Source organism: Cryptomeria japonica, chromosome 1, assembly GCF_030272615.1.
Source record: "Cryptomeria japonica chromosome 1, Sugi_1.0, whole genome shotgun sequence".
In the NCBI taxonomy this organism is placed as follows: Eukaryota; Viridiplantae; Streptophyta; class Pinopsida; order Cupressales; family Cupressaceae; genus Cryptomeria; species Cryptomeria japonica.
In genome coordinates this window covers 681760315-681787872 of record NC_081405.1, presented here as the reverse complement: position 1 = coordinate 681787872, position 27558 = coordinate 681760315, and the positions used below count along the sequence as shown (strand labels likewise).

General features: G+C 39.0%; 1 protein-coding gene across 4 annotated transcripts in view; it reads left to right on the top strand.

The window, feature by feature from the left end:
- LOC131044844 (uncharacterized) overlaps positions 1–27558 on the top strand; it is a 201678-nt gene that overhangs the window by 106909 nt on the left and 67211 nt on the right. For all 4 annotated transcript variants that reach the window (XM_057978294.2, XM_057978293.2, XM_057978296.2 and 1 more), the window contains one exon: positions 25191–25248. In XM_057978294.2, coding sequence (XP_057834277.2) covers positions 25191–25248 — 58 coding nt within the window. The remainder of the gene's footprint in view (positions 1–25190; positions 25249–27558) is intronic.

Genomic DNA, 27558 nt, shown 5'->3' with positions numbered 1-27558 from the left:
AAGGAGCCGGATCCAATACGACTCCAAAGGTCGATCGATGGTACAATGCAGAGTGTGCAGCCAGTGGGGGCACTTCGCCCGAGATTGCCCGAAGGGAGAGGCCACACAATATTTGTGCAAATGGTGCAGACCGGGAGACCACGAAGATGCCACCTGCCCGAAGTCCGGCGTCAACTTGCTCAATGTCGAGGAAACCAAAGAAGAGGAAGTGCTGGCTGTAACCCGCGCCCAAACCAGACACGCAATGTGCCCAGACCCAGAGATGGAGAAGCGAAGGGCACGGGAAGCACGGGAAGAAATTGAGAAAGAGATACGAGAAAGGGCGAAGGCGAAGGGTACGGTGAGTACTTCCAGCTGACCGGAGGCGGAGGATGCTATAATAAATCAAATTTTAGAATTAAAACTGGAGGTGCTTGTGAAGGTACACGACCTCCTCCAAACGATGCCTCAATTACGAACAACGTTGCTGAATAATCTCTCCCAACCACGCACCAATACCAACCACCGCATAGATGTTCCTGGGGGGTCTACAATAGACCCCATGCTGCTAGTAGTTAACACTGGAAGGAACCCGGCCATTGTGGAGATGGGTATCCTTGGCACCATTCTAACTGATACCATCGTTGATGGTGGATTAGGAGTGAATGTTCTTCTAGAAGAAACCTGGCGGAAGCTGGGGAAGCTGATGTTGTGGCCATCTACATTCAATTTGCTCGGAGCAGATCAACATGGAATCAAACCCATCGGGACACTGATGGGCCAACAAGTTACCATCGGGACGCAACCCTTCATACTGGACTTCTTGGTAATCCCACTAAAGAAAAAAGGGTATGATGCGATCTTCGGGAGAGGGTGGTTGGTGGCAGCCAAGGCCACCCACAACTGGAAGAAGAACACTCTGTCTATGGAGAATGGAGGAAGGAAGTTTATCATAGACCTCAGGACACAGTTGGTTAGTGAGGAACTGGCATCATCTTCGGAATCGGAGGGTTAAGGAGAAGGCAACCTGAGGAACGAAGGATGAGGCTGCAAGGAGGCCAACGACGAAGGGATTCTCAAACTAGGAGAGTGCTTCGAGGATGAAACGGGGTCATTGAATGGGCTCTTCCACTGGCAGATGGAGGATTATGAAATGTTCCAGAGCTACAGGCTCGAAGTAGAGGAACCAGAGCAAGTAACAGAGGAGGTGTACCTGCCAGAATACATAGAATATTGGAAGGGAGACGCCCCAAACCTCGATGATGTAGATAATCCCAAGATTATTGGCAACGATTGGAACCCTGTGTGGAAGGCCGCAGCCTTCAAAATCCTTATTATTCTTCTTCTTCTTCTTATGTACGGGAAGGAGACCGTGGTCCCTGTAGAAGTTGTGGTTCCAGGTCTTCGGATGGCCATTGAAAATAGACTTGCCACCAATGGGTCCAAATTGAAACTCTACCACAAGAAGCACGCAGGGGACCCGAGAGGTCAGAAGGACACCCAAGAGTCCGGAGGGGAACCCGATAGGATGGAAGGGGACTCGAGAAGCCGGGTAGGCGACTTGAGAGCCACGGGACCAATGCGGGAGATTCTTGGGTGAGGAAAACCGAGAAGGATGAAGGGCGATCCTAGAGACAGGGGACTCGAGCCAACAATTCTCTAGACAACTAAATTAGGAAATTGGAAAAAAAAAAAAAAAAAAAAACACTGTACGGTCGTACAGGTTCGTACGATTGGTAAAAATATATATTAAAAAAACAACAACAACCGTACGGTCCGTACGACGATCGTACGAGAGAAAAGAAAAAAACAAAGAAGAAGGTGCACGATGGTGGGGGCCACCATACGGTGGAGCCACCGTGCGGTGGAACCACCGAATAGTGGGACCACCGTGCGGTGGACCACCAACGGTGGAACCACCAATCGGTGGGACCACCGTGTGGTGGATACCATCGTGGGTGGACACCCGCACATAAAAGCCCCGCATAAGTCCGCACACGCAAAGGAGAAGAAATAAAAACCCCGCATAAGTCCGCACACGCAAAAGAGAAGAAATAAAAACCCCGCAGAAAGAAAGACACGCAGCCCATGCCAAACAAAAAACGGACGAAGAGAAAAAAAGGAGAGACGCACACAGCAACGCTGTACCACACAAACAAACACAGCCGTACGGTGGAGGGGTGTTCACCGCACGGGAAGGTGGCCGTACGATTGGAGGTGTCAGTGCTGTTGTTGACCGTACGGGGAGAGGTTGTATGGTTGGGGTGCCATCGGGGACATTACAGTGGACAAAAAAAACGACGACGACCAGATTGAAAAATTATTCGATGACATCTGGAGCCAGGACGCTGAAAATATTAGAGTGGAGAAGAAGGGTTTTGACATCTTAAAATATCACAGAAATGCTGCCCCTCGACCCCGCTGGGGCGCTGCCCTAGACCCCGCTAGGGGCACTGCCCCCAGACCCCCAATTTATTTTTGAGCTACAATACACTTTTTGAGTTGGGTGAAGGGCATTAGAGAAGGCACGGTAAGTGTTGGGTTGTTCCGTACTATGAGAAAGAAGCCTGCAGCTAAGCATTGGCGGGGAAGCCATAAGCCGTAGAGGGAGATGGATTTGGAGGTTGCGAACAAGGGAAGGCATTGCAAGAACGCAAAGTCATACGACACTAGAGAGTTATTCAATTCAGTTATCAGCCTTTAGGGAGTGTGATGGTGGATTTGAGGTGTCTCGTAGCCTTTGTGACAGAGGGTTGTGGCCACCTCCAAGCATGAATGGTACGCTTTGAGGAACTCGAATTATGTCTCGGCTGGACGTGAGGTTGCCTTGGTGGATGCACAAAGGGCTCGGGAGGAGCTGACCACCAAGTTGGAGGCAGAAGTAGCGTGAGACTTAGCTTAGCGTACCTAGGAGTTGGATGCCGAGAGGGCAGCGCGGGTGGCTATCGAGGACAAATTGGCTAGGGAGACAGTATCATTTGAGTAGCAGTTGGTGGAGGCTGAGACTGAAAAGCATGTTTTGCAGACAAGTTTGGTTTAGGCACAGGAGGATTGTGATGTCAAAGGACGCACTAATGGTGGAATCCGCACTTGAGCATCGGATGGTAGTAGAAAAGGGTTTTCAGGCGAGGTCGCAGCAGGTGTATAAGTTCCAAGCTCGACTGGCATTAGCAGTTCTGTTTAATGTCATCTCTATTTTGTATTAAGTCGTCCGGAGACTTCTTTTCTTTTGGGGGGGATGATGTTGGCGGCAATATTGTACACGGAAATAAAACTAGTTAATTAAGTTGTAATTGTGTTGGTTAGTTGGCAGCCGAGGGGTGGCAGTTGCGGTGCGGCGGTTGGCGCTCGCACCCCCTCGGCATCTTTATATACTTCGGAATGTAACTTGTAAAGGGAACAACGATTATGAATGGAATAACATCTCTTATATTACATCTGATATCTATGGCATTATTATTTTGCATTACGTGCTTTATCTGTGTACTTTAAGTTATTCACCCGAGAGGGCAAACAACAATGATGGTAAGATGCACAAGTGTTCATCACTGTGAGATCGTCAATTCACAATGATATTCACCATGGCTCATCCAGAGGGTAAACACACAAGTACAAGAAAATCACCATGGACTCTCTCACGTGATGTTGTCATGGCGTCACACACATGACATCCACCATGAACCATATCAGAGGGTGGAGATTAGGGCTTACACCTCAAGTCTCTCTCAAGGAGAAATGCATTAACAAGAGTTTACACTTTAAAATTCTCTCTCAAAGAGAAGAAAGCATTAGTATAAAATATAAATATATATCAATGATGCTAAGACTCAGTCTCAACTAGGGCTTCATTTTCCACCATACCAAGCTTATCTTGAAAGTACACACACTTTATCTTGGAGAGAGGCTTGGGGAGAATGTCTGTCGTCTGCTCATTAATGCTAATTTATCTCAGCTGAATAGCATTCCTTTGCACCATATCTCTAATATAGTGATATTGGATTTCCACATGCTTTGTCCTATTATGAAATACAAGATTGGAGTCTGCATCACACTTGGTGAGTCCCAAGCTCACCAAGTATCCGTCTATTTAGGAATATCACGACCTAGGAGTCAGCATAAAGGCCTTCCAACCTACATACATGGGACTCCATCCCATGAATTATAATCCTCTGATGATCACTAGAGAAACCATCTCGACATGGTCTACTCCCTTTGAACCAATATGACCAAGATCCTTATATGTCAACCGAAGCACATCCTCTTAGCTGCTCCCTCTGAAGCTGAAATGTCAAGCTCCCTCTGAATGTTAATTCTTTCTCTTCGAAGAAACTGTTTGTGATGGCAATCTGTATAGGTTCTCCCTCTTCAAGAGATGTCTCCATTTATGTGCCACCAACTTAGTCCCAAAGCAGCAGGCTGTGTGTCCATTCTTCACCTTGTGTGACTTCCTTACAGGATGCATCAAGTTCTTTCTCCCTTGAATGTAATCTCTCATCATCCTTTTTGCTCCTCGATCTGTCCTAGAAACATTTAGAGGGATTACTAATAGTTCATAGAATCCACCTTTCCCGAATAGAAATATCAATGCTAGAAGCATACACGATTTACTATTCCAATGCATGAATTAGTAACTACATAAAAGATTCATGAACATTATTGAATGATATAATCATATATAAAAATACCTATCTCTTTATTGTCAGCACCCATTAGTCCTGTAGCTGTGTCTCATCTTTTCGTCCACAGGGACTGAGACACATAGTCCAGGAACATCGCCCTCCACACCAAGCCTTTCTGAGTGCTAGAACTCATGCCAAGGGTCTGGAAGTTACACCAGATCTAAAGATGATAACAAACTTGAAATGGATGAACCCACTATTTGTAACTCATGTACAAGCTTCCCAACCTTAGGCAAGCTCTCTTCAATGCAAATCTCAAGCCTAGACCTCATGAGAAGGCTGCAACAGGATCACGTATGGCAGATATGAGTCACATAGCCTCATGTCCTTCATAAACCCTCATAAATATGCTACAGGTTCTGATGTAATCTTCAGCCTTTGATATATTATGTATTTGATAATGGGCCTTCGGCCTTTGCTCTTATGAGAAATCCAATACTAGATGATAAACCAAATATATCCAATTCCCCACATAATACATACTTGTGTAAGTGTATTCTTTTACTTCCATATTTTTTTATTATTGTTATTTTTTTCTTAATTTCTACAATCTGATCACAGGTCTGCCATAGAACTCTCTTCACAGGTTTGACAAAATATTGCTTGTATCAATGTGAGGTTCAATCAGCTGTACAAAATTTTCAATCCCACAATCTGCTACACACTTCCACACGTACTGTTATCAATATTTAGTTCTTGAAACTGCTACAGAAGACCTCTCAAACTGTCATCAACATGCTCTCGGTCTTTTTGATGCTGCACGCAATGTATTCTGTACTCCACAGTTATGTCTAAGCACACTTCAACATAATATACAGCTGCTCCCTTATAAGAACACTCGGTTCATCATAGATTCAGGCTAGAATATAATTCTTGTTTGCACGACACTCTAACCACGTCCCCATAGATGGAAAACTTCCAAGACATCGTATCTTATTTTTATAACCACAAAATGAGCAAAATATCGAACCTATGTAATGAAACCCCTTTTTTTTAAGTAAATAGGCCACAATGCCATGCCTTCTTAATGTCTTCATGCGGAACAGAAATTACCCACCGCTTAGTAAAATTAAACACAAAAATATACCCGATATTGAGTCTTTCTAATGAAGACCATAGCTGACATAATACCGCAACCTTCAATAATGCAAAACCTTGATATAGTACCCATAACGTATGCTTAAGCGTATTTGCCAATGGTGTCTATATCGAAATTGTAAGAAAATAGAGGCTCACGCCACGGCCTTTTCCAGAGTTATATGTCCTGTGTGATATAAACATTATAATTCGTTTACATTGTAATACCCAAGCTGTCACGAATATATCATTACCACCAAGTGTATCTCCTTTGAATATGTTGCTCCTTAGCAGAATTGATACCTGATGGCTGTTTGATAATTATGATGGTATGAACAAAGCATTTTGTATTCTTATTTTCAGAATCGGTCCCTCAGTAGAGACAGATATATCACATCATCCGAATTATATCACACTACTCCAATAAATTCCACGATATCAGCGAACATTAATCTTTCAAAACCCATGCACATTCCATATTGATTCGTCCTTATAGTGGTCACTTGAATATGTTTAATTTCGTTCAACCTATGGAATAAAGTGTCCCTCAAGCCATCGTACATCCAACATAGGAAATAGTATTTGCCATCGTATCTTCGTCTAGTTTGTGTTGTTTTTATGTCGTGACCATATGAATAAGATGCTCTTGTACATTCATCCCCGCATACAATGGCACCTTTCATGACTCACGATGATTCTCTTAATCACGGCTAGAGAAATATTGGACGACGACTCTAAAGATTCAAATCCTGTCAAAGATTGCTCAATACTCTATATTGATCTGCGATGACTCCAAACACTAGTGCCCAAGGAATAGAGCCCACTTTCTGTGATTTAATCTTCTGATCATATTTGGTGATACACATCTGAATGTGCATTCCTTTGATGCCGAATTCCATTTTGAGACAAGGCAATTCTAATACTCCAGTTGATCTTCATTAGGTTGTAATTCCAAGAAACTGATTCGATTGTTGTATAAGCCTGGATCGGAACTTGCTGTGATACCATGTTGAATTTTAAATGCTTGTTTAACCATGGGCAATGATTTGCCCTCCCAACCATGGACAATTCTCAATTGTCTCCCCCGAGCATCTTGGTATGTCAATCTGCAATTGTATTCCATTGTTATTATCCCTTATTGAATGAGATCACATATCTCATTATATGTGCGAGAGGTGACTTTTCACCAAGGGTCACCACACTTCACACATGTGACCCGATTAATTTAATAATTATATTATTACATAATAATATAGTTATATCATCTCACAATAATAATATAATTATCACATAATAATATAATTTTATTATCTTACAATAATAATATAATAATTATATTATCAATATAATTATTATATTATCAATCACAATAATTGTAACATGCTAAAATTTAAAAGAAACATTTGTACAATATATAACTTGGAAAAACGAAACTAGCCGTTACAAATATAACCGTTAGCGTGATCATTTTCAAACTTAACATAAAAGGAAGAGATTTAAAAAAACAAACCAAAAAAAAACAAAAGATAACAATAACTGGAAGTAATTACATTGAACTAAATCAAACATATACGTAAAATAAGGAAATAAACAACAATGCATTAAATGAAAGAGAGAGAGGGTTTAGAGAGTACATTTCAACTGATGTTAACATTCTGAACTTCATAACTCTGTCATGATACCAGTGAGGAGGGAAAGTATCATTAGGGCGTTTTTCCACCCAACCACAGACTATCTAGTCCCCTGTGCCATATCCAACTGGATTGGCCCGACCCTTCGCAGGGAGGTAACGAAAAGTGGAACTCAATGCCATCTGAGACTTGGTGTTAGGACCTGCATGCATTAGTCGGTCATACACTAAGGGTTATTAAAATAATATCTTCAGTAGATTTGCTTCTATTATGTTTAATGGTCAATATATTGTAAATCTTGTATAATTAGTTTCTTTCTAATTTTGATGATCCTTTCTTATTAGAAACATCGTGTCTTGTAACTCTATTTAATGATCGCTTTGATCATTAGTAAATACATAAAATTTTACCAATTACATTTGTAATATGGTATCAGAGCTATAGGTGAATTTTTCGAAATTTTTTCTTTTTTGGAAATTTTCGAAATTATTTAGTTCATCCTTAAGGGCTTTCGTCTGCAAAAATCATGATTTGTCTTCACGGGTTTGTTCCGAGGATTTTTTTCCTCTACCCACGTTTGTTTGCTAACTCAGAAAACGCGATTTTTCGCGTCCGTTTTTTTGGGTCTGTGCTTTTCGCGCCCATTGTTGGCCCTCATACAGCCCACGCGATTTTATTTCTTTTCCTGGGGGTTTTAATGCGATTCTTGTTCGCGTTTTCTGCTTTTCACCCATTCGGTATGGCGTCGTTATTCACGCCGTCGCGATTTCTCGCGATCTGTGGTTGTTTTGCCGACAATTTGTGTGTGCGTGACATCGATTTTCGACGCGATTTCACATTTGTTTATTTCCGTGAGACAGAGTTCGGGTTTACAATGCGATTTTTCCACACCTCCAGCTTTCTGCCAAACACGATATCCTGGTGAATATGCATTCTCCTCTCGTGCCCGTTCTACTTAGCACATGGTCATTGCCCATGATTTCTATTTGGCAACACTGCGTGTTCTGCTTTTGCCGCCTAAGGGTTTATTTCGAACCCTTTGTTTTGCTCTCTGCGGCCCACGATTTTCATAAAATAAAAATCAGAGACGGGTTTTTTGTCAGCTTTTCTGGGTCCCTGTCAAATTTTTTTGGGTCCTCCAGAAATCCGTACACTGAGATCCGTGCTGAAATATTTTTTTGAAATCTGCCTCGAAATCAGTGCTAGTCTTCTGCCTCTGTTTTCTTGCACGCGTTGCGTTTATACGATTTCATGCGCTTTTTTTGCCTCGATATTTGTGCCATTATTTGGTCAACCAGCTTTGACCTCAGTTTTCAGCAATGGCATCTTTGATGAATATTTTGCTCGAGGGCAGTTAGAAATTCAATGGCAAAAATTATAACACCTGGAAACAGTGGATGCTCACCATTTTTGAGTATCGTCATCGTGTTATTGATCAGTTAGTTCTTGGACAGGCCACCCGTCCCTCTGCAGCAAGTCCTGACCAGACAAAGTTTGATGAACAAAATCATGAAGCAATCATGCTCATCAAGCTCTCAGTGACCGACGATCAACTTCCTCAGATACCTTCTGGCAACATACTTGTCGAGATATGGGAGCATCTCAAGACGTTGCATGAAACGTCTGATAAGAGCAGAGCCTTCTTTCTGAAGAATATGCTCTTTTCTATTGTCATGGATGAGAGGAAATCTCTTCAGGATCACCTCAATCGGATCAAGGAAATCCATGACCAGTTGGAAGCCATCAATTGGAAAATGGAGGAGGACATGGTCGTGATAACTCTGAAGAGCTTACCAAAGTCCTACGAGCATTTTGTCGAAACTCTCAACATCACCTCAACTGGTGTTGATCTGAAGTTCGTTGATCTCTGTGCTAAACTTCTGCAGCAGGATCGGTGGAAGCAGTAGTTCGGCAGTGGTCCTAGCTCATCCTCTTCAGAACAAGCATTCCCAACTAAATCCTTTCAGAAGGATAAAAGCAAATCTCAACCTTCCCAGCCTTATCAGCACAAGAACTCTGCTCCGTCATCAGAAGGCTTGAAGAAAAAAAATGTTCAGTGCAATTACTGCCATAAATTTGGTCACATGAAGCTTGAGCGCCGTAAGCGCTTGGCTGCACAGGCTAAGCAAAGTAGTTCGCAGCCGAAAGCACATGTAGCAGAGCACACTGAGCAAAGCGAGTCTGCCTTTTACGCCTTCATGGCTAAAAGACTTGCATACCAAGTCAAATCCTCTGCTTGGTATATAGATTCAGGGGCCGCACGCCACTTCACTCATTGCCGAGATTGGTTCACTGATTTTCAGCCGTACTCAAGTTCAGTTATCTTTGGAGGGGAAGTGTACACCGTTGTCGGAAAGGGCAATGTACAGATTCAGTCTGGTGGGAGGAAATTAATTTTCCTCAATGTGTACTATGTTCCAAGAATGGAACTCAACCTTCTTTCAGTCAGTCAAATTCTGAGACATTCTCCTCGGCTAGTTGTGACCTTCAGTTCACATCATTGTAGTATCATTGATCGGGAGACTCAGACAACTGTTGCTATGGGTCTTGAGGATCATGGTCTATTTAGACTAGTTGATTCTGGTGATTCTCCGGAGCTTGCCATAGCAGCCAAGCGCTCCTCTGTTAGTACACTCTGGCATTAGTGGTATGGGCACTTGAATGTGCACTATCTTTCTCAGCTTGTTCGAGAAGATCTTGTCATTGGATTGCCAGAAATCCAGACCCAGAACCTTGGAGTTTGTGGAGCATGTCAGGCTGGCAGGCAGCATCGGACTCTATTTTCGGATGGCGACTCTTGGAGAGCCTCTAAGGTACTACAACTGGTCCATGCTGATATTTGTGGACCTATGGCTACTCCTTCTGTCACTGGGTCCAGGTATTTTCTACTTTTTGTTGATGATTTTAGTAGAAAATTGTGGGTGTATTTTCTTCATCAGAAATTAGAGGTTTTTGCTATGTTTCAAAAATTTAAAGCATTAGTTGAAAAAGAGTCTGGTAATCATATTGTAACTCTTTGGTTTGATAATGGGGGAGAATTATGTTCTTTTGCTTTCTCCCATTTCTGTGCACAACATGGCATCAAGCGCCAACTCACTACACCTTACTCCCCTCAATAAAACGGTGTTGTTGAGCGGAGAAACCGCACGATTACCGAAATGGCTCGGTCTATGCTTGAACACAAGAGTGTTTCGAAGAAATTTTGGGCTGAAGTAGTTAATATTGCAATCTATCTTCTTAATCGGTCTCCTACTGTGTCTGTCAAGAAGAAGACTCCAAAAGAGGCCTGGTCAGACCGCAAGCCTGGAATCAGTCACCCGAAGGTTTTTGGCTCCACTGCCTTTGTTTGGATCCCTGATGCAAAACGCACCAAGTTGGATGCCAAGAGTTAGAAACTTATGCACACCGGCTACAGTGATAATCACAAAGCCTACCACCTGGTTGATATTGAGACAGATCGTGTCATCTTCAGTCGGGACGTGGTTTTTGATGAGGGTCGAGGGCCATTTCAGCTCTCTCCTCTCGTTGTGTTTTCAGAGGATCCACCTTTGAAGGCTTCAGACTTGGGTGTCCGTCTTCCCTTAGGTCCACCAAATGGGAGGGTTCCAACTGTTACAACTCCCACACCTTCACCAGTTCCTTCTCCTGCAGGATCAGCTAGACATGCAGTTGCACCACCTGATTTTCCACAAGATTCATCTGATCTTTTGTTAAATGAACCTGATCCTGTTGCACCTCTTGCATCTGATGTTGGCACTTCTACTCTCCGGCCTAAATGGTGGGCTAAGACACTTGCTGATCTTCATGATGATGAGCTCATCGATGGTAGAACTGCTCGAAAAAAGAGCAAACAACCTGATTATGTAAATTTTGCTCTCATGGCCAACATTAACAGTGTGTATGAACGTCAATCATACACAGAGGCGAAAGGGATACTTGAGTGGGAACACGCTACGGCAACTGAGCACCAGAGCTTGCTGAAAAATAACACTTGGGTTCTGTCAGATCTTCCTCCAGGCAAGAAACCCATTGGGCGCAAATGGGTCTATAAAGTCAAATACAAGGCTGATGGTACTTTAGATAAGTTCAAGGCTTGTCTTGTGGCCAAAGGCTTTTCTCAGCGTGCAGGATTGATTACGAGGAAACCTTTGCTCCGGCTGCAAAGATGAGCACCATCAGATTAGTCCTAGCCATGGCAGCACAGTATGGCTGGAAGGTCCATCAGACGGACGTCAATAGTGCCTTCCTGAACCGTGAGTTACAGGAAGAGGTCTACATGACACAACCTCCTGGATTCAAGGTTGCCGACAAAGAACACCAGGTTTTCAAACTGGTGAAAGCACTCTATGGCCTGAAACAAGCTCCTCGGGCATGGTACATAAAAATTGATAAGTACCTCACAGATCAAGGTTTCCAGAGGAGTCCTTTTGACTTAAATTTGTATGTCAAGGCTAATATCATCATTCTAGTTATTTATGTTGATGATCTGATCATCACTGGCAGCTCAACATATTTGGTTCAGGGAATCAAACATAATATATGCCAGTCTTTTGACATGACTGACCTTGGGCTTTTGCACTATTGCCTAGGTGTTGAGGTTTGGCAATAGTCTCATGGCATATTCATTTCTCAGTCCAAATATGCCAAGGCTCTGCTAGACAAGTTCAGAATGTAGGATTGCAAACCTGCATCTACACCTATGGAGAGAGGCCTGAAGTTGTCGGCCAAATCCGGTTCTCCAGTTGATAATGAATCCGACTTCAGGCAACTAGTGGGCAGTTTAATCTATCTCACCTCCACTAGACTTGATCTGAGCTATGCAGTGGGCTACATATCCCGCTTCATGACAACCCCTACATCTAAACACTGGGCTACAACGAGGCGAATCCTGCGCTATGTCAAGGGCACTTCAGACTTTGGTATCCTTTATGGACAGACCAAAGATCCCAAACTCATTGGGTTCATAGATTCGGATTGGGTGGGCTTTGTTGATGACATAAAGTCTACTTCCGGATATGTCTTCAGTTTGGGCACAGGTGCTATCACTTGGACCAGTAAGAAGCAACAGGCCGTAACTCTTTCCTCGACTGAAGCTGAATATCGAGGAACTATCAAAGCAACTTGTGAGGTAGTTTGGCTTCGATGAATGCTTTTAGACATCCAACTATCTTAGGCCGGTCCTACACCCCTCTACTGTGACAATCAAGGGGTGTTGAAACTCGCAAAGAATCCAGTCTTCCATGAGAGAACCAACCATGTTGAGCTTCATTGTCACTTCATCCACAAGCTGGTTGAAGATGGATCCATGGACTTGTAGTATGTTCCTACAGAGCACCAGACTGCAGATATCCTCACCAAGTCCCTTCTTCTTGATAAGTTTGTTAAGTTTAGGGGGCTGCTTGGTGTAATAGATAGATTGACCATTGAGGGAGGGTATTAGAATAATATCTTCAGTATATTTGCTTCTATTATGTTTAATGGTCAATATATTGTAAATCTTGTATAATTAGCTTCTTTCTAATTTTGACGATCGTTTCTTATTAGAAACATCGTGTCTTGTAACTCTATTTAATGATCGCTTTGATCATTAGTAAATACATAAAATTTTACCAATTACATTTGTAATAAGGGTAACTCCCCACTAGCATGACGCTCCTGACTAGAGGTGTATCTGGTACTAATGATCAGATGAATGCATGCATTATGCAACACCACCTTGGCCAAGGTTTTACACTGCAAGCACGAATTAACGCGCTCTCAATGATCACACCCTTCTCGGCATGGATCAAGGAGTTCGACTGAACTCATATAGGAACTAAGACCGTATGTATGTTTAAATTCTCATTTGTTATCAGCTCTAGTACTTTTAAAGTTACTGTTTATTTCTCCTCGTTAAAGATTGCAATGATTTGTGATGGTCCAACTAAATCCCTAGCATGGGAAAATAGGGGGCATAAGAACCGCCAATTTTACATCCAACTCATAAGTATGGAATATAAACTTTGCCTGACATGACTCTGCTGTCCTAGGCATCTTGAGAGTAATCTCTCAATGGTGATGCTAACTGCATCGAAAGTACAACGGTGCCCTTCTACCCTCTATCTTCCAAGGCTAGGGTATTAGTTAATTTCATTAACTATCGATGGTAATCTCAATTAGAAAGATCGCTTGATACTGCTGTTTAATGTATTTCAGTCTTAGATAAATTTGGAATGCTCATTTAAGAGGTAAGTAATCTTCTTATTCAGGTCAAGGAAGAGCACCCTTCCTTATTTGTGAGGTAAGTTATAAATCTTTACTAATCCACCCTGTTGTTTATCCGTTAATAACTATGCTGATATATACTTACCAGTGCATGTTAATGTACATGTACAAGGGTACACATGTACAAATACTTTCACATACACGTTAAGTATAACCAGTTATAAACCATACTGGTATATACTTACCGATATATGTCAATGTACATGTACAAGTATACTCCTGTACCCGCACCTTCACATGTACGTTAAGTACTTTCAGATGCCTCAGATTTAGAGCTTAATTTACTTAAAACAAACTTAACGACTACCCTTATTTGAGGGTTTCTAAATAATTAACTCAAATTCCAAGAAGACTGCTGCTACAGTCTAAAGGTTACAACAATGAGAGTATAATTTTACATCCAGACATAGTGAAGAATGTTTAGCCAGAAGTTCTATAAAAGAACTCAGAAATTTACATAATATCCCAAATTTCATGATGGAGCAGAGATTCTGTGGATAAGATTTTTATTTCAGTCTATAGTTCAACTGAGTGAAACATGTAAATCTAACACATAGACCTGCAGTTTATCTTTACACAAATATATCTACATTTAGAGATATATAGACACACTTAAAGGTGTATTAATATATATATGAACATGGACCTACTATTTACTGTTTTAATACCAGTTATACTTGCTATACTTGTTGAAGAATTTATACCTCCTAACCGGTATGGCATAACAACAGTATTCCCACCATAGGGGTATTTGGGTAAATCATAGAAAATGCATACTCGAACTGTACATACAGCTGTAAATGTATATATATATGTTTTATATAACATACAAAAAGAAGAACTGGTTAAAATCTTTCAAACCCTTCTTAAATTTCAAACTCAGAATTAATTCTGGAAATAATAGCCGAAAATCAGAAGTGCAGGTTCTTTTATCCTTTCTCATTTTACATCAGACTTGCAGAGACCGATGTATAGGTTTCTATACACATATTTATATATACCTTTAAGTATATACAAATATATACGTATATAAACCTATTACATCTTCTCATAGTAAAAGAAAATGCAGTCACAACTATAAAAACCCTTCTTCATAGGTTATGAGCAGATTTAGAAGAATAAAATTTACTTCCTATACTTCTTATAGGAAAAACCAAATATCTAACACTTGATACAATAACACAAATTGATATATCTCGGCATTCCACTTACTTCCATTCCCATGTCACTATACTTCGAAATTTAAGAAGCAATGAAGGAATATTAACCAAAATCGCAGGGTTGGGTATGATTACATGACCTGTAAAAGGAAGAAAAACGTCGAATGTATTCTTGCAGCCTATCCCTTGTCAAACCCTCAGTTTTGGAAACACACAACAGAAGAAAAGAAATTCACAGAGCATAACCCTTATTTCCATGGCTGCCAGGAGTATGAATGAATCCTTCTTTTCCCATATTGTTTAAGTATGTGAAAAACGTTTTCCCTTGTTGTCAAACGCCTTAATACCAGGCGATTTCACGAAACATCCGGGAAGAGTCACGCGAAAATCATTACATTCCCTCACGTGTTCAGCATTTTGGCTTCCTAAAGAAGCTTCTCAGCACACAAAAATAATGCCCGTGAAAAAAATATCTTCCCTCTATTCTTCATATCATATGAAGTATTCATCATAAATTAAGTCTCTCTCTGTCTTTTAGATGCCCGATAGAAAATTATAACTTTTCATATCCATAAAAGAATTAACTTCGAATTCATTTATACCTCCAAATAAATCAAGGTTAGGCGATAATAATGTTTTATATGCCTATCGTTTTTTTTTATAAAACAAACTTTCGATAACTTGGCCAATAAAATATATCGTTTCCAAGTGATATACAAGTTCAATGAATCACACCATGAAGGGGCTGAAATATTTGTTTTATTAACTTGCTATGTGCCACTTAATACACTTTGTGGCTTAGGTAAAAGTTTTCAAATTTATTATATGATAAGGCATTCCCTTTAATTTCATTTACTTGTCTTATTGAAATTGCCAAATAAAGTTGGCTAGATATTAATTTATTTATAATAAACCTTGTCTATGCATGATAATTAATTGTGATTTAAATATACATATTCATATATATTTATATATATACAACTTATATATCTTATGTATACCTGACTGCGGGAGCACGTATACGGTCGTGTATACGTACTCTTGTACCCATGTATTCACATAAGATATATATTCGATATATATATACATATATATAAATATATATACGATATAAACATTAGTCACTGCAAATTTGATTAATAATTAATAAAATAATTAATTAACGATAATTAATAAAAATAATAACGTATAACCTCGAAAAGCAACAAAACCTAGGGTTATGAACCCTAAGATTTCTGCGCGGACCATCTAGGTTACTTGACGCAATGGCTAACAAGGTTTGAAAAGGTCAACATAAGTTTACCTGACTCAGGTTAGGGTTTTCAGACGACGTTGAGTTCTTTCTTTCCCTTACCTCTCGACTTGATGATACTTTCCCTCCCTTCGCGGAGGACTATGGTCTCCTGCACACACTTGGCCAATGAATTAGTTAGATCCAGATCTTGTCCTGTTCTGACAATTCATAATTCATTGACAAAGGTAAAACATTATATCACAATGTTAACTGTAAATTCATCAATTAATCAAGTAAAGTCCATTAAATCATCATTATAAGCATAATTGACATCATTCCCATATGCATAATCATCTGAACATATTCGTCAATTAAAGCATGAAAAACTAGGGCATGTTAAACATCTTGCAAGTGTATCATAAATGCACTAGGGTAAACATGTATCAGGGCGTAAATATTGCATATTAACAACTAGGGCACAAGTGGGATGTAACAATAATTGTATCATCAATATAATTATTATAATATCAATAATTATATTATTACAATATTATAATAATATAATTATATTTTCACACTAATTATAATAATTATATTATCTCAACCTTTATGTTATCTATGTCGGCCTGAAGGAATCTGACCATAGCTATAATAACATTAACACTCCATCTTAGCTAGGGAGGAATCCTTCTCGATATTTATATTTAACGAAGCACTTCTTCATTAGGTCGGCCCAAACAAGGATTCAACTTTACCTTAAACATCAACAAAACTCACACAGAAAACCCATCCAGACACTAGATCGCATGAAGATGAAGCACGATCCATGATGCAATTTGAAGAAACGTAGCTAGCAAAAATCGTGGTTTTTAAACTTGTGATTCTCAATAGACGTCGCATGATCTGCTATGTACAAACCCTTCAACCTTGTCAGAATTGTGCAAATTGAAAGAAACTTTCAATTGGCTTCATTTTTTTTTCTAAACAAACCCACAATTTTTATTTTTAAAAAAAAAATTGAAAAAAAACTTATTAAAAATTTCACAAAATTTATAGGATCTGACTACGAGTTTTTTAATTCAAAAAATGGCCAAAATTTTTTAACCTCTGCTCTGATACCATGAAATGGTATGCATTAATTAATTATGAAGATGAAAGGATACATATAAGCAATTACAAGACGATGTTTCTAAACGAAACAATCGTGAACGAAAGACTTGAAATATAAACTAACTAAAACAACTAAATATTACATAATGACCATTAAATATACATTAATTACTTTAATAGATGCCTACTAAATCCATTTTGTAGCAAATGTTCATTAATTTAAATATACCAAGCTCTCGGAACTCGTTTGAGACCATAGAGAGACTTTACAAGTTTGCATACCTTTTCTTCTTTACTAGGTGCAATATATCCCCTTTGATTGGATCGTATAATTGGGAAATGCACTTTCTATCGAAATTGTGTAGCTAAGCAAAAATCATTTTGATGGTTTTAATCTTTGCTATGGGAGTGAATGTTTCTTCATAACCATTCCCTTCTTTTTGGGGCATATCCCTTAGCCACAAGTCTAGCCTTATGTTTATTTATACTACTATCTTCCTTATACTTATTCTTAAAGATCCATTTATATCCAATGGCTTTCTTATTTGGTGGTAGATCAACAATCTCCCGAGTGTCATTTTTCATTAGAGATTGATACTCTAGTGCTTCTTGAAAATTAAATGGTATTATCAACAATTGAATTCATTAGTGCTAGATTTACCTCATTGCGAGCTATGCCACAAGTCCTTGATTTTGAAGTTGAAGTGTCTAGGACTGATCTAGTTTTGCATCATTAATGGCAATACTTTACCACTTGGACATAGGTCTTTTGACACTTGTGGGTGTCAAATTAGATTGACTATCAACACTCCCATTCAAGTTGAAAATAGGAGCACTATATGGAGCAGGTGATAATGTGGGAGAACTTAACTCACTGTTCTCATAAAAATGAAATCTCTACTGATGTATATCTTCTTTGTTTTAGGATCCTTAAGACAAATTGCCTTAGACTTTATAACCAAGAAAAATACATTTCATAGATTTTTCATCAAGCTTCTTTCTTTGTTGCTTAGGAATGTGTATATATGTTAAGCAACCCAATACACACAAATGAGAGATAGATGGCTTTACCCCTACTAGGCTGCTTCTTGTGTGATGCCATCAAGTACTTTGGTTGGTGTGTGAATCAAAAAGTTAAAATGTTGTGTGCATAACCTCATAACAATCTGCCAATTCCAAGTGAGAATCCTTCAACATGCTACGTACCATCTCGAATCTCCATGATGATGCAATTAAGTCATTCAGGAACTCCATTTTGTTGAGGTGTGTGGTGTAGCTAGTTGACGCCAAATTCCATTTTCCTTAAAGTAGGTGGAGAATTCTATGCCCAGTATTCCCCCCCTCGATCAAAGCAGAGGACACAAATACTATGATTCATATCATTCTCGCAAGAGTGCGAAACTCTTTGAAGTAGGAAAATGCTTCATCATTAGTTTCCAAGCAATATACCCGCATTTTTCTTGTTTGATCATCAACAAAAGTTGAAAGGACTTGAAGGCATTGTGATTAGCTGCTACGGGCCTGCACAAATTGTTATGCACCAATTGCAAAGGTTGGCTTTTGTGATGCTTACTAGGATGGAAGGGTACTCAATGTTAATTTCCAGCTATACAATTGGAACAAATAGCACTTGACTTCTCAAGTGAGGGAAGCCCTTTGACCATGCTTTATAAGTAAATAAGTAGTGTTCAAATGACCAAATTGGCAATGCCATAACATAGCAAGATCACTATCCTTAGTCAGAAAAGCTTGATTATTGTCAATTGTATCAAGAATAAACATTGTACCAGTTTCAGAGGCACTTGCAACAGTTTTTGAACTTTTAGACTTATCTCCGATTAGACATACCTTTTGTCTTGATATTTATCAAATTCAATCCTTAGGTTGTGGCCGAGAAATTGATTGACAAAAAGAAGATTTTTGGTGAATTCTGGCACATATAAGACTTAAATGAGACTACAACGATGAATGCCAAATTCCAAGAGAGACTTTACCATGATGGGCTTTCACTGTGAGAAACGATTCCTTTTGTCTAGTCATGTGCTTGGTAGCATCTAAGTCCACATAACAAATAGAATTTGATTGTGAATTATCTTCACAAAAGTGGGTAGAAAATACATATTATTTTTCTAGAGTCTTCTTCAACAACACCACCATGTTGTTTTTGTTTGTTCTTCCGCTCCCATCATGTATCACCACTTTGAAATGACTTCTTTGGATGTGATTTGTTGGATGATTCTTTGGCCAAGGAATTATACAAACAATACTTCACATCATGTCCAATTGTTTCACATATTGGACATTTCTTTTGAGATCAAGATGATTTGCTACATTTGGGAGGTCCACTAAACTTCTTCTTAGGCTTCTTTCCTTTATGGTGTGTGGTCATTGCATGATCCTCCTCATCATTTTCCTGGCTTAGAGACTCTTCTTTCTGCAGTAGAGTTACTAACTTTTCAAAACTAGGTGTTTGTTCTTTGACATTGAACATTGTCTCAAATACTTTGTATTTGGAAGGCAAATCTCTTAGAACAATTGGCACTAAGACAACATCCTCAACTATTTCACTCAATGCTTTTAGTGAAGCTTTCAACTCAACAATCCTTTTGAGAAAGGATTCCAACAACTCTCCATTCTTCATTTTTAGGCTATGTAACTAACTTTTCAAATTTAGGATCTAATTTTGATTCTTCACCTCATACACTCTCTTAAGCTTGTCCCATGCATCTTTGATTGTGGACAAATCTTGTATAAAGGAACGAACTTCATTAGTCGCACTGAACATGATGATCAATTTGGCCTTTTTGTCAGCTTGATCCAATTTCTTTTGCTCATCAACATCAGTCTTATGTCGCGTAGTGGTAACATTGACCACATGTCGAACATCTTCAAACTCGAATTGAGTTTTGTCTTCCATGCAGAATAATTATTGCTACGTAGCAAGTAGGAATCTGGAAGAAGAAAATTTGGAGAATTGCCTGCCATTGTGTTAACGAGTTATAGATGTTATTTTATCCTATTTCTTGTCACTTAGATCAGCACTTTTTGAAGAGGAGAGGATACTTTAGGAATAAAATTAAAAATTTTAAAGAGATTTGAGAGACACATAAGTCATTATTGTGACATGAGAAAGACAAATTAGCTCATCTACACTTTTAATCATCTATGTGGGCTTCTTCACTGCTTAAGTTTTACTAAAGCAATATGTAAAAACAAGCATGACATAGACATTTCATGGTTGATGTGTGAGAGCATGATACAAAAACAAGTAGAAGCAATAACAACTGTCGTCGTAAAGGTTTTCTAAAAATAGTCTAAAGACCATTGCTCACTCGATTATCTCTAGTGTGGAATAAAAAGATTAAAAATTGCAATAGAATCAACTTTATGGGAAAAATTCTACTTACAATTTTCATTGGATTCTTCTTTAGAACATGCATTTTTCTCTTAATTTACCTTGGGCAAACCTTGCTCTATTTCTAGGTTTCTTTTGAACATCAACTTAATGCTCATGTATTGTGAAGGAGGATTGCCTTGATGCATGCCAATCTTTTGCTTTTTAGAAGCCATCTCTAATGGCCTGAACATTCCCCTCATGTTCCCCACACTTATCGTGAAGAGCTTAGACATGGGCCACAAGAGCTTAAACCAAATGCCAATTGAGGCCTCAAACTTTATTCATAAACTGGCAGAAAAGCTCCAACAACCATTTAATCATTGGATTGATGGCTAGTTGGAACAAGTAACAGTTACGTGTAGATCTCAGTAGAAGATCCAATGGAAGCTCTGTACAAATTCTGACCGATCAATACAACAATTGGAATTTTAAGCTTGGAAAACATTCCTAAACAAACACATTGAACCCATGATTAAATGAAAGTGCGATGCCCAATAAATATGATGTGATCGATAGATCAAACTATTTTTCCCATTCTCAAGGAATGTGTAAACTTCTTTTCCTCGTAACTTGGTTAACATATATCATCTAGCAGCACTTTCCAAATTATCAGGAAAAAATTATTACCAAAAGCGCATCAAAAGAAGGCCCAATCTGAAAGTTGCATTCTTCGTTGTTGACATGCGCATGGAGGTCGTGAGTTTCAAACTCGCTCAAGCGATTTAAAGCACACTTGAATTTATTGCAAAGGTTGCAAGATTGGAACTCATTCGAGCAATTCAAAGCCCTCATATGCTACTGTGATTTAAATTCTTGCCCTAAAAACTGTGCCTGTTATTTGTGCAGCCATTCTCTAGCTCTTCTATCTATGCTAGAGCATCATACAACGACAATCACCAGCTATGGTTTGACATGAAAGTATTCTATGTTAGATTGACCACATCGATGTTGAACAATCCCACTTTGTAGCAAATTAGTGATCTTTGGCAGTGGCCAACCAGTCACTCCAAAAAAAAATAAAAATCTGAATTAGAGAAAAGGTATGGTCTCTTTGGTTTGTGGCTTACTCAAACTGTGCCTCAAACTTTGATCTTGCTATTTCTGTTGCTCGCTGCCCATATTCTTTATGTGCCTGCTTTGATACTATATCAAAGAATATTGCAAATACAACCCTAATGAAAACACCTTCCATTTCTCTATTAGATGTTGGGTATAAATAACCTCAGCCTATAACAAATTCCATGGAACAAAATCACGAAAATAGATTACAAAACAAACTAGAAAACAACCTACATAAACAAACAATAACAATTAACAAATCAAAACAAAACAAAATATCTACGTGGTTTGAATGATGGAATATTCCAACAGACTAGTGGCTGCCTTTGCAGCCACATTTGTGAATGGAACATACGTTCTTCTTCAACATTTGGCATGGTTTTTGTAGTTTGCGCAAAGGCATGCAACATGGGGTTTGTGTTTTCCACTTTTGGCTTGTGTGAAACCTCTACTTCTATGTGCATAATTAAGTTCTATGCATGGCACTTTGAGTTTTAGTGGCTTTTGGTTTTGTGTTTGTTGTATCATTTACCAGTCTTGAATGGTTTGTTCTTGTTTGAAGGTGTTTTCTTTGGTGTGGGGGATTTACCATATCTGTCCTTCAATTTTGCCTTCTCAATTATTTTTATGTAGCAACAGGCTTTCCCCAATTTCTTGAATTCAAATAGCTTTATTTTGGACTAAATGAATGGACATAGGCTGCTATGGTACTTGAGAACCCTTCGCAACTCTGACTTGCATGTGCCCAACTTCACATAGAGGTCATGGAAGCCATTGATATAGGCATGGATCGATTGGTCATGGCCTTCCTAGTTGCCACAATTGTTGCCACTAAATATGGTATTCCTCCTCGAAGGCTTCCAAGAAATTTCATCAAGTTGGCTCGAATCTTCTTTTATTTGGTCCTCCTCCAATAGAGCATGGGCTTGCCACCAATTCTTGATAGGTGAAGAGACTTTTAAAAGTTTAATTTTGATCATTTCATCATTAGAAAAGTCATTCCTAGAGAAATATAACTCTGAACTTATCTATGTAGTTTTTTATTGCATTTGCATCTATTTTATCCTCAAACATAGGAATGTCTAAATTTATTTTGACTCAAGGAGGGAATCAATTACTAAAAGCTTTACCTAATAGTTGTGGTGATGGAAAGTCTTGTTTGAGGACATAAGAAAATTGGTTGAATAGGAATTTTTATTGATCTTGAAGAGCCTTTGCAATTTCATATTTGATCATCGCATGGAGTACATCTTGCGCTTCTTCCATTTGGACTCATTTGAAATGGTCTGGGAGATAATTTGCTAGGTCTCACGGTTTGATGTTGAGCTTTAGATATTAAATCTCACTCAATGGAACATGCAAGATGAATTGCTTTGATATCAATGATTTGTGTTAGGGGTAAAAACGTACGTTAGTATGAATAATAATTATAAGTGTGTTATGTGTGTTTATGTTTTGCTGTTGCCGAGAGGTTCCTGTCGGGTAGTTGGGAGTTGGTGACGGTTGGCAACTTGGCCAACCGTCGGGTCTATATATTGTTTGGTTGGAACCTCGGCAAGGGTATGTAGGAACAATTTTGGACATTGGAATAAAGATATAACTTTCTGGTCTATCTATTATCATTTGGCATCAATTGTTGTAATGTACATTTGTTCTGTTCCATGAATGCTTGGTATGTGCAGGGAATACCGCGTTATCTAATTATTCATTTAGGACTAAACATTTTGGCGCCGTTGTCGGGGAACGAACCCGGGTCACCCATGTGATAGGCGGGAATACTCACCACTACTAGTATGGTGTCGGCAGAAACTGGCACAGTGTCGGCAGAAACTAGTATGACGGCAACATAAACTAGTATGGCTGCAGCAGAAACTGGTACGGTGGCAACAGAAACTAGTACAGTGTCGGCAGAAACTGGTACGACAACAACAAAAACTGGTACGGTGTCGACAGAAACTGGAATTGGTACGACGGTAGTAGAAACTGGTATGACGACAGTAGAAACTAGTACGACAACAACAAAAACTGGTACGGTGTCGGCAGAAACTGAAACTGGTACGACGACATCAGAAACTGGTACGACGACAACAGAAACTTGTACTGTGTCGACAGAAACTGGTACGGTGCCAACAAGAATTGGTACGATGCCAACATGTACGGGTACGACAGGAATTGGTATGGTGCCAACAAGAACTGGTACGGTGCCAGTAGGAACTGGTACGGTGCCAGTAGGAACTGGTATGGTACCAGTAGGAACCGGTATGGTACTAGCGAAAATCGGTACAGTACCAGCAGAAACTAGTACGGGTGACTTGGAGGCAGAAACTAGTACGGTACCAGCAAAAATTGGTACGGGTGACTTGGAGGCATTAGCAACCCAGGTGGCGACGCTCACTTCAGAGCTGGAACAAAAAGATAAAAAGCTACTGGAAGCTGCTCACATGGTAAAGAAAGCTCGGGAATGGCAGTTAATGGCAGAAAAGAACCTGAAACTCCAGGCCGGACAACAACCTCCTACCGCGACCACTACAGGGACGCCTCCTCCCTCTTCTCGGTCTTAGCTATGTTTTTCATTTCAGTTTCTCTTGTTTGAGTCGTTTGGAAGACGACTACGTTTTGGGGGGGGTTAATGTTAGGGGTAAAAACGTACGTTAGTACAAATAATAATTATAAGTGTGTTATGTGTGTTTATGTTTTGCTGTTGCCGAGAGGTTCCCGTCGGGTAGTTGGGAGTTGGTGACGGTTGGCAACTTGGCCAACCGTCGGGTCTATATATTGTTTGGTTGGAACCTCGGTAGGGGTATGTAGGAACAATTCTGGACATTGGATAAAGATATAACTTTCTGGTCTATCTATTATCATTTGGCATCAATTGTTGTAATGTACATTTGTTCTGTTCCATGAATGCTTGGTATGTGCAGGGAATACCGCGTTATCTGATTATTCACCCACTATACATTTAGGACTAAACATTTTGGATCATAAGCGGTTTGGGCGACAATGCCCTAGATGTGTTGTGTGCATGTTGAAGAAATAAAGAGACGAGTTAAGACAAAGAAGAATACTAGAATTGGAATAGAAATTTTATTAATTTGTGTGTTCTCTACATTGCATACTCTAAATTTCTCAAGGGAGCTGTATGATTGTGTATTTTCTTGTCTATCCTATATCATTGATCTATATCTCTTTACTAAATAATGTTATAGATGTGTAGTTATAGTCTTACAGATTACAAGGCCAATAAAGCGAAAGGTTTGTTGTGGGAGTTGAATGGTTATGATGTTTCAACTCTTGTGTGTCTCTTATTCTTTCAATAACTTGGCTCCTCATTGTGCGCTGTGTTGACATGTGTCTTTCTCATGAAATGGCTTTAGAAGTTGTGCATTTTGCTTTTACTTTTTTCAATTTTTAAAGTTGACCCATCAATGCCCCTTAAAATGTTTAGATGAAATAAAAAAATTATTTAAGTTTTTCTTTGTACTTTATTGTATATGTCCTACTCTGGACAATATAGATCATCTTGAGTGATATTTGTTTTCATTCATTGACTGAATCAATGACTTCGGATTTGTCTGTGACTTTATTGTATGTTGAATTAAGACTCTCAGCAGTTGGAGGAAATCATGGAGATTTGATTAGATACATGGCTACCATTCAGGTATATCTTCTATGTTAATGCATGATTTTATGTGTGGTTTATACAGCTATAACTTTTAGACTAAACATTAGCAAAATCATTTGACCCTATTCAAATGTGAACTGAAAGGTTTCGTATGTTTACTGATTAATAAATGGATTGATAAATTGAACCCTTTTCCAAAGAGACCAGCCTAAAAGGCACCAAAATGTTACATGATGATTGAGAAAACAACTCTGAAAACTAAGTCAATGACTGAAAAAGTGTTAAGTCCAATCATAAACATGAGAGATGATAGTGTACAAAGAAAACTGTGATTTCCCATATTATTTATGTACAACAGATTATTTTCCATTCAGTCTTTAAATGTTATTTTGTGATATTTAAATTTACTTTTTTTTGAAGTAAAATAAATTCTATCTTATGTGGGTCCATCGAGATCAAAAAATGATTACAGATTTTGGATTTTAAAATCAACCTCAGAAGGAGAAAGAAGCACATTCATACTTACCTATTACTGGCAGCTAAAATAGAAATTTCAAATAAAAATTCTGCTAGCAGGGAGAACAAAAATACTGAACTTAAACAATCACACTTGAGTATTTAGCAGCTCGTGTAATATAGGAAAGGAAACTGGGAAGAAACATGTTAATTATCTTTTACTTTCAGTGAGTAACAGTTGAGTAGCTCTAATATTTTATTCCAATAAAACTATGCATTCAAGAGACTGGAAATTACTTGCCCATGAGGCAGAGTCTATATGGTAGACAGAAACTCACCACCCAAACATATAACCTCATTGGAGATTCGCTCCTCCCCAGCCCCTAAGCCAATATTTAGGAAGTCACCAATTCACATCTATGGTAGTATCCCAGACAAGAGTTGTATAATAACATCCTCTTTACCACTTCCCAAGTGATAATGACAAGTGGACGACTGAATGAGTGAATTTCCCTTTTCATAATATTTTGTCCTCTATATATAGTTGTAAGTTGGAACTGTTGGACCATTGTCTTGTCAACTAGCTATTTAAGTTTCATGTCAGCTAGAGGATTTTAATATTTTATTTATAAAATTTTCCTTGTTCACACTTAGCCCCTCTCAACATAGTCGGTCTCTTGAAGAGAGGGATGCCATACGATCTATCTTTTTGGCTTCAAATTTTCTAGCCTGAAAAGTATATACATAATACTTCGCAGCAACTATTCCCTCCCATCCAGAAGACCCATTGGGCTAACTAAAAGCAGGATTTCTTCCATAGGCTTAGAACACCACTTATCTTCCTTGCCTTGAAGCATTCATCTTTGCAGCACTACTTGTTGCAGGTAATATCGTTAAGTATCCTAGTTTCCTCTTGTTCAACATCTGACTTATTTAGAGGCTTAACTAAGTACTCTTCATGTTGTGTGTCCATTAGATGTGGATGCTAGTGAATATAGGGTGCTGTTATTATATAACTTTGTCAAAAAAAAAAAAAAAGAGATGCAACAGCATGCAAGACAAAGTACTTGTATCGTGAGGGATGGCTCCATAATTACTTGATATTCAAATTGGGTGGGTAGGGCATGGGTTGTGGGGATTGAGTAGCACTTTTGTACACCTCCATCAGTTGAGTTCTTCTACCTCCTCTCCCATTGGTCAAGACAGAAGAGAGCATAAATTCCTCTCCTCTGGCCCCCCCCACCTCCCTATCTAGTTGAATAGCTGGATAGTTCAGATAGGAACCCCACTCAAAATATTTTACAAAAGATATAAATTTACAGCATTTTGTTTTAGATTGAATACTCCAAGTTTGGAAAGAAAGATTATGTGATTCTAAATAGATGTAGGAATGCTGAACTATGGGATTGGAGAACCAAGAGAATGCTTTTTGGTTTGTTGGTCACCCCGGTGATCTTGTATGGGTGTGAAATATGGGGCAGTAGCATGTCAAATAAAAAATGGAGGCAAGTAGAAAGAATTCAAAAACATCTTATCATAAGCAGCCTCAAAATTAAAACTGTAGTTCCATATGAAATCTTATTAGTAAAAACCGGCTTCTTCCCTTTGGAAGCATCAACAATGATTCGATTAGTAACTAAGGAAAATTCAAAATATGGAAACACAACACTGGCCCAAGATGGTTGTAGAGGAAAAGCTAACCAGAAGGAAGAAGATATGGATGAAACAAAATGACAAATGGATGAAGAAATGGGACATTAGCATGATAGAATGCCCAATCAGTAATAAGGAAATAAAAATATATATGAGAGAAAAAATCAGACATGGTATATGGAATAAAGAAAATGGGCGAAAAAAAGATCATTATATCAAGGAATTCAACCCAACGGG